Source organism: Lepidochelys olivacea (genome assembly GCF_965140295.1).
Source record: "Lepidochelys olivacea isolate rLepOli2 genome assembly, chromosome: 4".
Classification (NCBI taxonomy): Eukaryota; Metazoa; Chordata; order Testudines; family Cheloniidae; genus Lepidochelys; species Lepidochelys olivacea.
Window position 1 is genome coordinate 105,418,451 of NC_140414.1, and position 19,052 is coordinate 105,437,502.

At 39.8% G+C, this 19,052-nt stretch overlaps 1 protein-coding gene across 4 annotated transcripts in view; it reads right to left on the bottom strand.

The window, feature by feature from the left end:
• TBC1D1 (TBC1 domain family member 1) overlaps positions 1-19,052 on the bottom strand; it is a gene marked incomplete at its 3' end in the record, with an annotated part of 200,274 nt that overhangs the window by 88,373 nt on the left and 92,849 nt on the right. For all 4 annotated transcript variants that reach the window (XM_084625705.1, XM_084625704.1, XM_084625708.1 and 1 more), the window contains exons 4-8: positions 18,077-18,166; positions 11,349-11,453; positions 10,526-10,658; positions 8,873-8,964; positions 5,013-5,123 (exon numbers count right to left, since the gene is read on the bottom strand). In XM_084625705.1, the coding sequence (XP_084481831.1) occupies positions 5,013-5,123; positions 8,873-8,964; positions 10,526-10,658; positions 11,349-11,453; positions 18,077-18,166 (531 nt within the window). The remainder of the gene's footprint in view (positions 1-5,012; positions 5,124-8,872; positions 8,965-10,525; positions 10,659-11,348; positions 11,454-18,076; positions 18,167-19,052) is intronic.

Below are 19,052 nucleotides of genomic sequence, written 5' to 3' on the forward strand. Positions count from 1 at the left end.
GCATAACAGCACTGAAGCTTATTGAGTTAACCTACTACTAGATCTGGGAATCTCTTTTCCAAATGACATTTATTTGTTAAGTGAAGTATAGTGAGTACCAGGAATATTGTATTTCATAACAAAAAATATGTCTCTTCACATGTTTACCTCAATGCCAGAGCACAATTATATCATCTGTAAGCACAAGAGGAATGGATTCAGGATGTTGTGGGGGAATTATTTATTTTAACACCTCAGATTAGACTTGACCAATTTATTTATTTTATTTTTCATGGCAATCATGTCCTAGGACTTTGAGTGAGTTAGCTGCAAGAACACATATCACTCCCCCAACTCCATTCCTTCGAACGCAGAGTGCACTGAGGTCCAGGAAGACACACAAAGTTTAACTCTTGCATATATATATATCACCATGAGGAACACTTCCACATTACGGATGACAGTCAACTTACAGCTGATTTTTTTTTTTTGGTTAGAAATTTAAGGCCAATTTTAGTGCTTGTGAAAGACAGACAGCTCTGGAAACTGAACACAGAATGGGTGTAGCACCACAGAAATGGGAATGGAGGGATAAATGTTGTGCCTCAAACCTAACCTAGTCTTATCAACTATATGGACCAAAGAATAATTCTCGGTGTCCATTAAATCTTGAACTTTTCTCCTGAGGCTCCCAGCATTAGTGCCAGATATACACAATGGCAACAGTATCAGAGATGTGAATGCATTAGACCAATTGATATCAAATGGACAAGTGAACAGCTCTCTGACAGCAGTAAGTTTTGGTCATTACCAATCCAGGCTGTTGACAGTTCAAACAAAATGACACTATATCCTATTTCCAATCCCCCAAACAGAGAATTCAATCTTTTCCCTCTAACTCAACTCTCCTCAACCCCACATAGCAAGCCATTTACTTAAAAAGACCTTGCAGTTTTCTGGTGAAAAACACTTATTTTGAAAAGAACCGTTTGGTTCAAAAATATGAATGTTCTATGAAATCTCTTGCAGCTGTTTAAATTTAAATTCTTCCAATTTAACATAGAGAACCTGAGTAGGATTCCTCACCCAGAAAGCAAGTGTGAGTAGCAATGCAGGAGAGAAGGCAAAAAATTCAGGGTGTTTGGGTTATTCATCTTGAGAGATGAAGTCCAAAGGTATTTACTGTTCCACAGCTCTGAAGATAAAAGATCGAAGTAGATATGACATTTTCTACTAAGAAGAATGGTTGGGTGAGAGGCAAATCAAGTTTGCTGCTACAACTTTGGCATCTTTACAAGCGTCAGATTATTATTTTGGGGTTTCAAGAGCTAAAAAAACAGACTACAGCATGTCTCAGCAGCATTAAAATCCACACACAGTTTTTATATTAAGATATCTTCTTCTTCCTTAAACACCCACTTTCTAACTGTTTAGAATCTGAAACTATTTGAGAAAAATAATTGGCACTAATCCCAAATGAAAATATTTCACATCTGTTAACAAAAAAACCCAAACACCATTTCCTCCTGTCCTACCTCAGCCCACGCTGCTCTTTCTAAGTCCACACATTTCTGTCAGACACGCAAATGACTGAAGAATTGACAAAAACAGTAAATCATAAAACAAGAATGTGAATTGCTGCTTTCTCAGCAATGTTAATAATTAATGTGACAGGGTCAGGCCACATGGCTACAAGAGAGTGACAGAAGGCAGATATATTAGCCCCAGGTTAAGTAGGTCCCTTTTCCCTGGGGGAGTGATATGCGTTCTTGCAGCTAACTCACTCAAAGTCCTAGGAAGGTTCCAGAACAATCAGGAACTTTCTGGAAACAATTAAGGCAGACAGGCTGATTAGAACACCTGCAGGCAATCAAGAAGCTGCCAGAATCAATTAAGACAGGCAGGCTAATCAGGGCACCTGGATTTAAAAAGGAGCTCACTTCAGTTTGTGCTGTGCGTGCGAGGAGCTGGGAGCAAGAGTCACAAGAAGCTGAGAGTGAGAAGGCGTTCGACTGGAAGACTGAGAAGTACAAGTATTATCAGACATCAGGAGGAAGGTCCTGTGGTGAGAATAAAGAACGTGTTGGGAGGAGGCCATGAGGAAGTAGCCCAGGGAGTTGTAGCTGTCACACAGCTGTTACAGGAGCCACTGTAGACAGCTGCAATCCACAGGGCCCTGGGCTGGAACCCAGAGTAGAGGGCGGGCCCGAGTTCCCCCCATCCCTCCATCCCCACAACTCCCTACTTAATACCGGAGGAGTTGACCTGGCCTGCGGGTTCCACCAGAGGGGAAGGTCTCTGGCCTGTTCCCCGATCCACTAGGTGGATCAGCAGAGATCGTGTGGATTATTCTTCTTCCTTTTCCCCATGCTGGCCAGTGATGAGGCTAACTGAGTGAATGGCAGAGTTGAGCCACAAAAGTGGAAAAGTGGAGGGCTGCCGTGAACCTCTGAGGCGCGCAAATCCGCCAATAAGCGCAGGATCCACCAAGGCAGAGGAGGAACTTTGTCACATTAACCAATAAGTAATAAAAGGATCAGAGATTAAAATAAATGCAGAGCTAGTCACAAAGAAGTGGGTGATGCCTCTCCAATTACTTCATGCTTTAAGTCTGAATACTTAGAGGGAGCAGAGTTCCAGGCTGCTTCACGTAGGGACTTCAATGAATCTGACCTTCCCGTGTGTTCACTGTGTACCTAGCCTGCAGGAGGAGACTGCCTGGAGCAGGCATTACAGTACATTTCCTGCTATTGGTAGATACTGAAAGAAATGTTGACCAAGATTTTCAGAAATGACTAGTAGTTTTGGGTGCCTCCGTTTTGGGGTGCCCAGATTGAGTCACCTTAAAGAGGACTGGTTTTCAGAGGCACAGGGGGTGCTCAGCCTTTTCTATAAAATCAGGCCCCTTTAAGATATTTCAAATTGGGTACCCCAAAACTGAGACATTCAAAATCACTAGTCTCTTTTTAAAAACTCATCCATGCCTGAGATATTTTAAAACCCCTCCTCTGGTGAGAGAGAGGGAGGAGAGACAAGCTGCTGCAAGGCTGGTGGCAGTAGGGAGACAGGCTTCTTCAGGGTGAGAGGCTGCTGTCCTCCCCATAGGGGAAATAACTAAACCTGAAAAAAAAAAAGGAGTACTTGTGGCACCTTAGAGACTAACCAATTTATCTGAGCATAAGCTGTAGCTCACGAAAGCTTATACTCAAATAAATTGGTTAGTCTCTAAGGTGCCACAAGTACTCCTTTTCTTTTTGCGAATACAGACTAACACGGCTGTTACTCTGAAAACTAAACCTGAGTGTCTGTTTAGGGGAAGGACTGACACCCCGGGGCCAACAACATGACAACATGCACCCCTCGGCGAGGGGGCCGGGAAATGTGTTTGTAATTTTTTTTCCTTTTGCTTGGTAGAGGAGACCCTCCTTGGGCCTGCTCTGAGGCCTACCTTGAAAATACTGACAAGTAAACACAGAGAGGGAAGACAAACACTGTCCAGGGTGGGGCTGATTTACCCCAGGCCTTGCCACGGCCAGAGGGGGAAGTGCTAAGTCTGGCGAGACTGGGGAGATTCCTGGCCACAATACCTGTATTTGAAGGGCAATCTGCCCACATTCTTTTCTACCCATATTGCATGTAATGTTGGTTACCTCCCAGCTCCTTCAGACTCTTTGGCTCTGTCTACATTACGGACCTTACAGCGGCACAGCTGTAAGATCTCCTGTGTAGCCGCTCTATGCTGGCAGGAAAGAGGTATTCTGCCAGCATAATTAAACCACTCCTAACGAGCAGCAGGAGCTATGTCAGGAGGAAAGCGTCTCCCGTAGACATAGCACTGTCCACAACCGTGCTTTTGTTGGTGAAACTTTTGTCAGTCAAGGGGGTGTTGTTTTCACACCCCTGACCGACAAAAGTTTTACCGACAGAAGTGCTAGTGTAGACAAAGACTGAAAAGACTGAACTGTAGTTTTGTCCTTCCTTTCTCAAGTGAAGAACACTGTCTCCTCTGTCAGTTCTGCAGTAGTGTTTAACAACAACCTCTGTTTGCATCAGTCTCAATGATATTTCCACACAAACAAAGAAATATCCCCCATATTACTGGCAACCTCAGCAGTCCTTCCTCAGGATAAATTCCAGCAGGCTTGATTCACCACTGAACTCTACTGGGACTAACAGGGAATCAGAAAATGAGAGCTGAGTCTTTTTGAAATTACACATATATGCTTCAGCTGTAAATAGTACCTGTGACAGAATGTAGTATTTTCATTTGAATGTTTTCTATATCCACTGTATTGAGAAGATAAGAATAGACTAACTGCAAAGACCTCTGGTCCATCTAGACTGGTACCAGCCAGTACCAGATGTTTCAGAGGAAGGTACAAGAGACTCCATAGTGGATAGTGCCACAAGTGGGTTTCTTATGCCCCAAAGCATAAGGGTTTATATCTTTTCCCCCCTTGCTATTAGCACTTGGGATTATACAAGTATATTCTGATTGGACTTTCTCTGCCCACTGCTGAGTGGCTGTTGCTCCAACCCTCCAGCTCTCCCTCCCTCAGTGATTCCACCTCAGCTTCACTGCACACCTGCCCCTCCTTACCCTGGCTTTCTCTGCCCTGTCCCCCTCCACTTCACTTTCTTTCCATTTAGAATATCCCCTCCTAAGTAAACTCACCCCCCAAAAAATCATGGGACTAAAATGACATTTGCTGCCAACCCATTGTTCACTCTGTTTCTGTGTTCTACCCCTTCCCCAAACCCTGTGTCTGTCTTGTTTATTTAGATTGTAAGCCCTTCAGGACAAGGCATGTCTTTGTACTGTGTTTGCACAGTGCCTGGCCCAATGGGACCCCACACTCAGTTGGCTCTACTGTAATAAACACGTTAAATAATAAATATCCCACCAGGAAAAAGCAAAGTGGGCTTTCACTTCAGTGTTAATTTAACCTTAAATACAAAGTTGGAAATTCACCATTGAGAAGTTAGTAGGAAAGGAAAAAGACTTTTTTTTTTTTAAATGAAAGCTCATATACCTGCTTTGCTTCCCAAATGTGAACATGATCCTTCTGTTTTTCTTCATACATGTTTCTTAGAACAGAGATAATCAACTCGTTCTCTTTCTGATCATTCCTTGGTCTTAATTTCTTTAAAAGAAACAAACAAACACATGGAAAAATAAGAGCTGCATTCATATAGCAGCTTTAAAATTATTCCCCTCTGTTTTAACTTTTGTGATTGCCAGTGGGTAGTTAATGCACACTGAATAGTTTAATCTAGTTGATGCTGCTGTATAATTCCACTAGAGGACGCCAGTGATTCAAGCAATGCAGCAACATAGATCAATATTTTAACGATATTTCACAAATACCACACAATATTGTGACTAACAGCAGCAGATATCAGCTGCTGAAAGTCATTTGAAGCATATTTTAGAAAGTATAACATTGTCATAGCTAGAATAATTCTCAGTATAAATATCATTTATCAATATGATTCCAAAATAAAATTATAGTTTTACCTCTGTAGTGCATATATAATATTTCTCTCTCAGTTATCTGACCATTTTACTAGGGATCCAATTTTCGTTATATAAAACTTCACCTTTGTAACAAGCACCTCAGTAGAACATGGCAGGTACCCAGATTTCAAAGATTAAATTTATATTTTAAATCCTGCTATTGGTTTTTAATCCTAAAGCTCTGAAGTAGTTTAAATTAAAAATAAATATCCAAAGCAACTTTTATATTTTGCCCAAAAATATTCAAAACATTTAGAAAAAAATCATTACTGTTAATTTAATTAATTAATTGCAAGTATACCTGCCAACTTAGCTAAATGTTGTTTTGGTTATAGAGATACTCAGTTATAACCACAAGAGAGTTTAGAATGCATTAATGCACTGGTCCTAAAACAGGTGCAATCTATTATTAAGGAACATCAGAGGGGAGACCAGATGAAAATATTTATCTCTGCTTATTCAGATTTCCACCTAGCCTTTAGGATTATTAGAAGAGAAAATATTTTTAAAATGATAACCTACTGTAGTACATATCACAAAGGTGAAGCTTTTTAAATTCCCAAAATTCTCACAATTACATACATAATGTATGGGATATACTATGAGCAAATATAAAATATGACTGGGAGCAACTCTGGTTACGGAAAATATTTTTAGAAAGATAATTATCTCTAAAATGGAAATCAGGAAAACATATTGAGCTGTAAGGACTCACTGCATCTAAAATCCCAGACCACCAAAATTTGAATTAAAAAAGTGCAGAGATGACAGATTTTTTTTGCTATGTTTTATCCAGTGGATTATTTCTACAGCCTTACAATAAAATAAAAATCATCTTCAACAGATATGTTTTAGGGACCTCAGTGCAATAAGACAAGCTTAGGTTACAGAAATGCCCAGTCAGCTGAGGCACTAGTGCCAGTTAGCCCCCAAATACCCAGGAGTTATTATGTTTCTCAACTAAACTAAATGTTTCATTTTTGGTTAGGCTGACCCAAATCTAAATATTCCAGTTTGTCAAAAAGTTTAGTTTTGGATTAGTTCCACATTAAAGTGAGTCTGCCTGAGCTTCCATGTGCCTTATGTTCCCATTCTCTTCCTGATAAAACTACTTTTCCCATGATGCACCACAGTCCCAAACTATTACTCCCGTGAGTCACCACAACTCAGCAGGACACAGATTAATGTGAAACTACTCCAAAACCAAACCAGTTTGATTTGGTTCAACAAACTGAAATATTTAGATTAGGGCTGTCGATCAATCACAGTTAACTCATGCAATTAACTCTAAAAAATTAATCGCAATTAAAAAATTAATCATGATTAATTGTAGTTTTAATGGTAGTGTTAAACAATAGAATATCAATTGAAATTTATTAAATATTTTTGGATGTTTTTCTACATTTTCAAATATATTGGTTTCAATTACAACACAGAATACAAAGTGTACAGTGCTCACTTAATATTACCTTTGATTACAAATATTTGCACTAAAAATGACAAACAAAAGAAATAGTATTTTTCAATTCACCTCATACTAGTACTGTAGAGCAATCTCTTTATCATGAAAGTGCAACTTACAAATGTAGATTTTTTTTTGTTACATAACTGCACTCCGTAACAAAACAATGTAAAACTTTAGCGCCTACAAGTCCACTCAGTCCTACTTCTTGTTCAGCCAACCACTAAGAGAAACAAGTTTGTTTACATTTATGGGAGATAATGCTGCCTGCTTCTTATTTACAATGTCACCTGAAAGTGAGAACAGGCGTTTGCATGGAACTTTTGTAGCCGGCATTGCAAGGTATTTACGTGCCCGATATGCTAAACATTTGTTTGCCTCTTCATGCTTCAACCACCATTCCAGAGGGCATGCTTCCATGCTGATGATGCGTGTTAAAAAAAAAAAGCGTTAATTAAATTTGTGACTGAACTCCTTGGAGGAGAATTGTATGCCTCCTGCTCCATGGTTTTACCCACATTCTGCCATATATTTTGTGTTATGGTAGTCTCGGATGATGACCCAGCATATGTTGTTTGATTTAAGAACACTTTCACTGCAGATTTGACAAAACACAAAGAAGGTTCCAATATCAGATTTCTAAAGATAGCTACAGCACTTGACCCAAGATTTAAGAATCTGAAGTGCCTTCCAAAATCTGAGAGGGATGAGGTGTGGAGCATGCTTTCAGAAGTCTTAAAAGAGCAACACTCTGATGCAGAAACTACAAAACCCAAACCACCAAAAAAGAAAATCAACCTTCTGTTGGTGGCATCTGACTCAGATGGTGAAAATGAGCATGTGTCCATCCACACTGCTTTGGATTGTTATCGAGCAGAATCTGTCATCAGCATGGATGCATGTCCTTTGGAATGGTGGCTGAAGGGAACATATGAATCTTTGGCACATATAGTACATAAATACCTTGCGATGCTGGCTACAACAATACCATGCAAACACCTGTGCTCACTTTCAGGTGATACTGTAAACAAGAAGTGGGCAGCATTATCTCCTGCAAATTGTAACCAAACTTGTTTGTCTGACTGACTAGGTGAACAAGAAGTAGGACTGAGTGGACTTGTAGGCTCTAAAATTTTACATTGTTTTATTTTTGAATGCAGGGGTTTTTTTGTTGGTTTTTTTTACATAATTCTAAATTTGTAAGTTTAACTTTCATGATAAAGAGACTGCAATTTGTATTAGGTGAATTGAAAAATACTATTTCTTTTTTTTTATAGTGCAAATATTTGTAATAAAAATAAATATAAAGTGAGCACTGTACACTTTGTATTCTGGGTTGTAATTGAAATCAATATATTTGAAAATGTAGAAAACATCCAAAAATATTTAAATAAATGATATTCTATTATTGTTTAACAACGTGATTAATCGTGCGATTAATTGCAATTAATTTTTTTAATCGCTTGACAGCCCTAATTTAGAATCAGGTCGAATAACAAACCAAGCTGAAATGAAGTATCAATTCAGGAACATCAAAACCTTTTGTTTTGATCACAGGTGTCAAAACAACGTTTCACATCTCCAAATTGAACGTTCTGGCACTTGATTTTTTGATGAAAAGTAAAGTTCTCTACTGACACTTTTTGTAAAAATTTCATTAGTCAAAAATCCAGTTTTCCATCAGAAAAACAGTTTAGACTGAAGATTTGACCAGCCCTAGAAACAACAGTGAATGACCCAGAATTTAAAACAAAGGGAGATTTCTAGATTGTCACTGAATACTGTAAGAAGCTGAAGAACAATTCTCAGGAAAATAAAAAAGTGTTCATGCTGGACACAGATTGTAAATAAAAACCATAGCAATGTAACTTTTAACTTAGAAATAAAACTAGCAAACAAAAAACACACATTACCTGAACCTGCTCAAAAAGAGAGGCCTGCTCCTGGTTATTTAGTGTTGTTAGATGCTTCTGGAGTTCTAGTTTAGTTTTAGAAGGATGTAGTCCTAATAAGTGATAACCCAAGAAAAATTGAACAAATACTGTAATAAGCAAGCTTTAAACTGATACAATACACTACTCATATGATATGAACAGAAGCTTAAATAAGAGGTATAATCATTACTATTTAAATGAGTTATCTGCATTAGCTTTAGCAGATGGGCGTTGTAGTATATATATTTAAAAGCAGTGTACTTTGTTTTATATAATTACTTACATCAATCTGTAAATATGAACTTTATAATGCATGTAAAATGGGGAAATGCAATCTTTTGCAACAAGGCGTTTTGCTGGGATAAAGTGCAGGATTAGGCTTCTTAGCTGACCTAGAAGATAGCAGGATCCTATAACACAGAATGAACCTAGAGTCTGCTGCGGCTTATCAACAGATTCTTTATTGAGGTTTTATGCAGTATAGGATTTGGGGACTTGGGGTTTTTTAAAATATATTTCCTATTAAGTACTTTCTCATTTATATGCCTTGGTCTATAATTTGCCTCTTCAAGACTTTTGCCAAGATACGTGAAATACTGTATTCTTCAGCTTTTTTCTTTTGCTGAATTCGTTTACTGATATTCAAAAGCAGACAACCCTGTGGCTCTCATTAGTTCTTCCTTTTCTTATCCTTGATTAAATTCCTTTTCTAGATTTTTTTTCTTTTTTTTTTTTTTTTTAGCCACCAACAGGTTTCTGTAATTGTTAAGCATCTGATTGTGGGGTTTATACACTTCTCCATCAAGCTGGAGGTGGACAATAATATTCAATCAGACTCAATTGTCCTTTTAGTGCTCTCAGAATCATAGCTAGCTGAAGGCCAAAACAAAGTACAAGGTAGTGTAGTTCTAGAAATTCTCCTGTTTCTACAGATTAATACCAGATATGTCTTGGTCCAACAAGCTACTATGGCTTTTCATTGATCTGACAGCTGTTGCTGTCCCTCATTCACCCCAGCCCTGCCTCTAAATGGCTAAATTCTTAGCTGTGAAATCTGCTGAAATGCAAAATGTTCCTGACTTTATGTCTTTGCCACTTTCTGTACAATGGATGTAAGCTGCAATTACTTTGTTTTCTAGCAGAAGTACAGGTCAAACACATTAAAGGGATCCACTGTTTGAGATCTTGTTTGATAGCAGACCACCACCTCTATCTAACTCAGTTCATTAACAGAACATGCAGTACTCAGCTAGGGCAGTATATTCCTTAAAAGTTCATTTAAAAGTTATTTCCAATTTTTTTATTGTTTATAAATTCAAGAACCAAGTAATTTTCAATGCAATTATATTTAACTTTTATTTATTTTTAAAAATTAAGTAAATACACAGTATGATCAATTTAGCTTTTATTTGATCATTCTTGACACTAGTACTTTGATCTTATACTGTATTAAAGCTATTTTTTTAATTAACTGACCAGGCTTCAAGTGTCCAAAGTTAATACAGTCCTAGGTTTAAAAAAAATGTGTATTCCTTTAGATCAATGTTCACACATAAAAATATCACTCTGGTAAGTAAGCTAGGTAGAATACATTCTCAAGAGGTTTCATTGTCAACATTGCTTAATACTTACCTTCAATCTTTTCACAGAGTTTATGCAGGCATTGCATAGGGCATCCCTCGCAAAGTTGGAGCTGAGCTTTGGAGGTTTGTTGCACAGCAGCTACAGTGAAAGCCTGTTTCAAAGTCATCATGATTTCATCAACCTAACGAGAACAAGAGAGGAAATCAAGGTTAAAATATTAAATTTTTTTTTCCACTGAATGCATCCGATGAAGTGAGCTGTAGCTTACGAAAGCTTATGCTCAAATAAATTGGTTAGTCTCTAAGGTGCCACAAGTACTCCTTTTCTTTTTGTGAATACAGACTAACACGGCTGCTACTCTGAAACCTGAAATTAAATGTGATTTCTGCTACACTAAGTTAGTGTTGTTTTCAACCCAACAAAGTCAGTCTCTTTAAAAAGGATACCTTCATTGTTTTGGGATTATGTTAGGATAATGAGCAGGGCACCCCTGAGATACTGACCTTCTGATTGTGGGTTTGGCTTTCAAAACCAATATACCTACTGAATGTAATCAGACCTCTCCATTCATTTTAATGGAAGTTCTAATTTTTAAAAACAAACAAAAACCCACGATATACAACGTGATAATGCTTGGTGAAGTATGAAGTGTTCCATGGCCCATGACCACTGCAGGCATGCCAGCGTAGGAGGTTATATTTATTTTGAATAGGATACATATTCTAACCTCTGCCGTCAACAAAAATTCAGTTTCTTAACAGTTTGCAATCTTGAGAACAATTACATTTTTATAAATGCAATGGGAGTTGAGATCAAACAACAAAAAAGCTTAGCACCTTATGATATCAGGCCTTTAATTTGCATCTCTTACCAGGGCTTCATCTGTGCACTGAAACACGTAGCAGACAAAGTAGCAGTCACCATTTCCTGACGACTCTCTACAGATGAACCCAAAGTGGTCCACATGTCTAATACCCTGGCACAAAAGAAGTAGTAACAAAAGAGTCAAAGTCAGTCATGTTTACAAGTTGATTTCATACATGTAATTATCACACCAACACATTAGACAGACGTCCAACAGCATCGTGGTAAACCAACTATCTCATTCCAGCTATATAAAAACCATCTAGCCTACTAAAGGATCTTGTAAATATATTTAAATCATAACTACTCATTTACAAATGTAGCAAACTGTAATGGATCTGCTGGGGAAGAACCTGCATGAACAGACAAATGCATGACCACATGACCAGACCAGATTAAGTTTGATCTCCAATGTACTGCAGTAAATGTTAAAACTCCTCCAAAGACATTGCATCCACACTGGGGACTTAATTCAGTGACTCTGACTCAAATTCAGTAGTACTTACTACTCAATTGTACTACTGTCAGTACATATATCTCAGAAAGAGGAAAGATTGCAGAATCAGGCCAAAGAATTGGAAACAAAACCCATATTACATTATTCTGGCAGTGCCCACAATGTGATAGCCCCAATACTGCAAAGATTTCTTCATATGCTTAACTTTACTCGATTTGAATAGTTCAGCTGAATTCAGTGCAGCTACTTCCGGTGTAGAAAATTAAGCATGCACAAAAGTCTTTGCAAGATCAGGGCTTCTGATAAGCAGTGTACAAAGGATGCAGGAGAGAAATATAATCACATTTTGTACAATTTATTTTATTTCATGAATACAAATGTATCTGTACCTCTACCTACCCGTTACTAGTTGGGCAATTTCATGTTGGTGTCATGCCACAAGTGGGTTTTGCATATTAAAGTCAACCTTCCATTAAGGATAGTAGAAAAGAGGCATGTGATTTGTTAAACCAAAAACCAGGAGCAGATTCACAAGAAAAACGTGAGTTTCAGTCAGTTATAACTAATTTGAATATTAGCAAACAATACATTTCTCTGGTATTCCCTATCAATGTTGACCGAATTGCTGAATACTCAAGATTGTCACTGTATCATGAGGATACCAAAATAATAGAACATGAATATTTTTGGACACATACTGGCTAGGAGCACCAAAAACAACAGCATGTATATGTAGCAGAGCAAGGCTAGTAATCATAAAATAATGTGAACAGCACAATGTCCTTGCTATAAATATTAATAACCTTTCATCAAGCTCCAACTGAATAAAGAAAAATAATTTAATATACATGTAGATATCCAACTTCTCATAATATGATAGTTGCATACTCATACCACTTGGAAAAAGTATTTTAACAAACGCAAACATTTGGCATTAATATTTCAACAGAAGATATTCATTAGAAAGACAATTAAATGATCTAGAGGCCTCAGGTTCTTAAATTCTAATTTCCTGTAAACGCCGAGGCTAGCTCTCTTAGGGTGTATACTGCAGAGCCCATCGTTATAATATCTGACAGTCAGTTCCAGAAAATATGCTTTCCAGAAAATATAATAAGGCTTGATTTTGACCTCCCCTATATATATATTTGCAACTCCATTGACTTCAAAAGGGTTTACTCCCACTGTATACCAGCATTAGCAAGATCAAGATGAAACTCATAAAAATTTTCTGTTGGTTACTCAGAATGTTGCACACTTCATGAAATTTTATTTCTGTAAAAACTCTTCTTGAGTCTGAGTGAGTTCCATTCCAGGGTCTTGTGGTATAACACTTAGATCTGGGAAAATGGAAATTCTATACTGATTCTGAATAATCTGCTAAATAGGATTTGCTTTGGAATTGGTCAGTATTCTTTGGAATATGTTAAAGTATAAGTAGATTACCTACAGCAGGCTGGAAGGAATCCTTTATAACCCTCTCCTCCCCTCCACAGACAAGTCCCTCAGAAGAATCAAGTATTTTTCTGCTCCTGGAAGCAGTTTTCTGAACTTGATGAATTACAAAAAACAGTGATATAAGGACTCCTATGTTTCTATATTATTATCTACAAGCTTGGGTAGACAGTGTATAGCAAAGACTGTTGGATTCAGAGGCCACAGTACTCTTCAATTTCTAGATTGGTCTTAAAGCCTATTTTATGGCTATAGGACACATTTTATTTACTTATTTTAAAAGAGAATCAGTTCCATTTCTTGATGGACTGTTGGAGCAGGCCTCTCCTGACACTTCCAAAATTATTTTAGCAGACATATCCCTAACCATGCTTCAGATGGAACAATATCACAAGTCTGGTGTAAAGAAGGAACACAATTTGATCTCCATCTTTACAGAGAAACAAACTTCAGAAACATGCTAAGGTGGCACCAGCAGTCCTTCTTCAGTAGGTAGTGTCCTTCACTTCATTACAAACACTTTAAAAAATGCCCTAGTTTTTCAAAAAGAATTGCTGACTAATGCAGCAAGCACAGCATGTGTCCCTTCACCAAGTAGCCAGAACGTACCCCAGCTTGTTTTCTTAAAACTCCCCAAACATACATACTAACATGGGCTGTAACACTATGAACATGCCACCTATTCTGCAGAGCAATCCACTAACAAATTCACAAACTTCACCTTGTTCATAATCAAAAACGCAGTCACCCTATATCTTCGATTTTGAGTGGTAAAGGCGGTGAAACAAAAGGCCTCCCAGGCCTCTCATCGCCTAACCAGCAAAGCACAAAACATCTGCTTAATTTAAGCCCCAATGTATTCCCATAAATTCAAGGTGACCTCAAAGTTAAACACAGGCTTACGTGCTTGGCTGGATCAGGGCTGGATCAGTAGGAGTCTTGCATCACTAAAAACTCTGCCAGACTCACAAGACTAATACTTGCGAGCAAGGCAGAGTATTAAAGTAATCGGGATTTCCACTTTGAGAGCATGTGCTTGTTTCAATATCCCAATTGCTTCTAAGAACAAGAACACAGCAGGCAGAGCAGAGCAACTAGGACAGGCAACCTTAGCCTCCTGCCTTGTATCATAGTGGCAGCCATGTCCCAGCGCTAACAGCACAGTCAGAAGTAGGTGCCAACAGGCTCCAAGCATTATCATAGTTTGTGGGGAGGGCATGACAGCCGTTGTCTTCCCAAACTGCAAGAAGCTAGAAGGTGTGGAATTTGCCCCCTCCACCCCGTACACGGCCCCATTGGTCTGACTGGAGGTACCCCCTCAAATACAGAAATCAAACTACGCCTATGGCTCCAAGGAAACTCTGATACTGCTCTGTGGCTGGCCACACACGGATGTGAGAGTGAAGTAATCTGTTCCCTCCCCTCTCCTAGTGAGATGAAGAGAAGCTGTATATGTCCAGAGTAGCAGCTGTGTTAGTCTGTATCCGCAAAAAGAACAGGAGTACTTGTGGCACCTTAGAGGCTAACAAATTTATTTGAGCATAAGCTTTCGTGAGCTATAGCTCACTTCATCATGCATCCGATGAAGTGAGCTGTAACTCACAAAAGCTTATGCTCAAATAAATTTGTTAGTCTCTAAGGTGCCACAAGTACTCCTGTTCTTTTTGTGTATATGTCCAGTATCCCTAACTGACAAACCACCTAGCCAGTAAAGCATTCTTCAGGCTTGAGGGGACCCTTAAGTCAGGAATTCACTTCCTCTGCTGGTTTGAGAGAGCCAGAGTTTAGTGATCTTGAGTTTATCTAATGATTCAGGATTCTGGCTGAAAAAGTGGCCTGAGGGGAGGTTAGGGTTCAGGTTCTCCTGTGATCTGGGAAGTTTTCTTCAATGGACACTATGTTGATTCAAAGGGTATTAGTTATATTAACACTGTTATTTTTATAACTAGTGCACATGCACTGAACAGGTGTGCAAGGAAAGTAGAGGAGAGGGTGCAAGGAGCCCCCTTCTGCATGCCCACACTAGCCCAGGCACGATGGTAGCCATTTCCTCATTTGTCACTTTCAACCATCTCACCCTCTTTTTGCATCTCTCCACTAGCTCTCCTTCTCCATCAGAATGAATTAACTATTTGTCTTCACTTTCAAAGCCGTTCATGGCCTATCATACACCGTTGAGAGGTCTTGCCTCTCCTCTGCCAATGATGCCAGCCTGTGTCACTCATTTGTTAAATTTTAAAACAAACACCTTTGGATTTCTCCTTCCCCGCTGCCCTTCACACATGGGAGTTCCCTGTAAACGTGCACAAAACTACCTCACTGTCCTCCTTCAAGTGTCTCCGTAAAATGCCCCTTTGCTGTGATGCCTGCAAAAAGTTTTGACAACGGTAGAGCAGCTATTGTGCTGATATCCAGCGCTTAATTTGTAATGAAAGAGATGCCGGGACTATGAACTACCAAGCTTAGAGGTGCCGTGGCTCAGCCCTGGCACAAATTAAGCACTGCTGATACCACTGTCCATCATGCTGACCAGTGTTATCTCATTATTTCTTTGTGAAACTGTTTTTTTATTCCACCTGTCATGGTTCCTCCCCCACTCTGAACTCTAGGGTACAGATGTGGGGACCTGCATGAAAAACCTCCTAAGCTTATCTTTACCAGCTTAGGTCAAAACTTCCCCAAGGTACAAAATATTACCCCCGTTATCCTTGGACTGGCCGCTACCACCACCAAACTAATACTGGTTACTGGGGAAGAGCTGTTTGGACGCGTCCTTCCCCCCAAAATACTTCCCAAAACCTTGCACCCCACTTCCTGGACAAGGTTTGGTAAAAAGCCTCACCAATTTGCTTAGGTGACTACAGATCCAGACCCTTGGATCTTAAGAACAATGAACAATCCTCCCAACACTTGCACCCCCCCTTTCCTGGGAAATGTTGGATAAAAAGCCTCACCAATTTGCATAGGTGACCACAGACCCAAACCCTTGGATCTGAGAACAATGAAAAAGCATTCAGTGTTTTACAAGAAGACTTTTAATAAAAAATAGAAGTAAATAGAAATAAAGAAATCCCCCCTGTAAAATCAGGATGGTAGATATCTTACAGGGTAATTAGATTCAAAAACATAGAGAACCCCTCTAGGCAAAACCTTAAGTTACAAAAAAGATACACAGACAGAAATAGTTATTCTATTCAGCACAATTCTTTTCTCAGCCATTTAAAGAAATCATAATCTAACACATACCTAGCTAGATTACTTACTAAAAGTTCTAAGACTCCATTCCTGTTCTGTCCCCGGCCAAGACGACTACAGACAGACCCAGACCCTTTGTTTCTCTCCCTCCTCCCAGCTTTTGAAAGTATCTTGTCTCCTCATTGGTCATTTTGGTCAGGTGCCAGCGAGGTTACCTTTAGCTTCTTAACCCTTTACAGGTGAGAGGAGCTTTCCCCTGGCCAGGAGGGATTTCAAAGGGGTTTACCCTTCCCTTTATATTTATGACACCACCGGTCCTCTCTTGTCTGATATTTAGATTGTAAGCTACTTGGGGCAGAGACTGTCTTTTTGTTCTGTGTATGTACAGTGCCTAGCGTAATGGGGTCCTGCTCCATGACTGGGCTCCTAGACTCTGCCACAGTACAAACATATAGTATCAAACGTGCTCTCCTGAGTGCAAAGTCTTCTCTGAATTCACACTAGTCTCCTCAAAAGGGGCAGGGCCACCGTCATGTGCTCTTCTGCAATGGCCAGTAAAGCTGATTCTATACAGAGGTGGAATTAGTTGCCCTACAGTAGAGGCCCCCAAACTGTGGGGCGCGCTCCCCTAAGGGGACATGGGGGAACATCCAGGGGGGCGTGGTGGAGCTCAGACCAACCTCTACAGGGGATGGGGAGGGAGCGCCACCCAGCCCCTCCCCGCCCCAGCTCTGCTTTGGTCTTGCCCCCAGCTGCATCCCCAGCCCCATGCCTGGCCCCATCCCCAGCCTCGGCTCTGTTCGTGGCCCCGGGCCAAGGCTGGGGGCAGGGCCGGGAGCAGAGCTGCACTTGGCCATGGGCCCAGCTGCCAGCCCCTAGTACAGCCCAGCTGTGGCTATGCTCTGGCCTCCACCCCCAGCCTCGACCCGGCCCCAGCCCCAGCTGTGGGCACAGCCTCGCCCCCCTGTCTGCACCCCGCCTCCATCCCTCCAGAGCCGCAGCCACCCCTGGCCTCGGAGGTGCATGGACTGGAATAAGGGGAGGCGCGACCCTCAAAAGTTTGGGGATCACTGTACAGTAAACAACGTCCATCTTCCCTCTATAACCCTGGAGGCATAGCATCAGCCTTCACCAGCTCCTGCTGGGGTAGCGTATCTCTGCACCTCTTTACTATGAGCTGAGTGCAATAACTGTATATATCTGTGTGGTCTACAAAATAAAAGTAACCTGAATTTGACTGTTATTTTTGAAGAGTGTTCAATTAACTCTGAAGCACTGTTTATGCCTTCTATTTCAGTGACTGATAATGCACTGCATAACACACATACAGCCGAGGGAACCCTGAACTTGCACAACAGTGAATCATGTCTTCTGGAATCAGAAAGCAGAACTTGACAGGATATTCGGTCCACTTAATTTTTTATTGCACAGAGAAGAGAGTCTTGACCTCAGACGTTACAAGGCTAAACATTAAACAAGAAATGAAGGCCTTACAAAATTACAGATTGCCAAGGGGTCTACTCACCCATGACATCTGGGGATCCACTTGGAACGAATTGGGAGGAGAGAATCAATGAGTATTCATGAATGGCAGAACCACCATAAAAATTAATGCACTATCAGTTTACCTGAGAGCAAAATGATATTTCCTTGAAGCTTTTCTCAAGTGCTACTTTTTTCGTGTCAGGACTGATGAGGTAAACTTCAGACTGCCCAATCTAAAAACAGTTAAATAAAAAGAGGAATACATTTAGCTTCAAGAAACATTATGTCAAATTTGTTCCAACTAAAAAATGTTCTTTGGGTATGAGAAATCTCAAAATTTATTCCACTCTACACTTTGACTCAATGTAGATTTAAATTACAATAGTACAACACGCACCACATTTTGCATGAGAGAGAAAAAACTGATGCAATGTTGGACTTGCACATACTATTAAATTTATAGCATTGTAAAATATTGAATTGGAATTTCGTTCTGTTTACCAGGCAAAGGAAAAATTAAAGGACCTGCATTTAACTAGAAAATAGCGAAACTATACTTACAGCAAATCCTGTATCTTGGCAAGGTGTTAGACTAGATGACACTTGCAGTCCCTTCTAACCCTATGGTTCTGTGATTCTACAAAAAATCAGTTTTCCCACGACCTTAGCACATGTCAATTTAATCAGTTATGTGATGAAACTGCAGTGATATCGAAAGGCAGGCTTGGAAGCTGACCGAATCCCCACTTATATTTTTTTTAAAGTGTTGTTAGATGTACATAGTACTTAATATAAAGGCAACGTATCTCAAGCTATAGAAATGAGGTTACTGAAGTACATTTTGATTTACTGGAGTACATTTAGCCGTAGACCAGTTTTGTAGCAGTAACCCTCTAGCTGCTGAGAAGCACTGCCAGGTGTGAACAGGAAATTTTTTCCCAGACAGGCACTAATTTTAAGGGTGAAACAGCTGTTCATGATTTTTCACCATTTTTATGAGACTCGATATGGGCCAAGATATAATGTTTAAATTGCAAAATTGTTGCCAAGTCTCTGGGGGCTACTTCCTAGTTGCCAGAAGATTGTATCTGCAGCCTGGTGAATTTTAGGCTGTTTTCC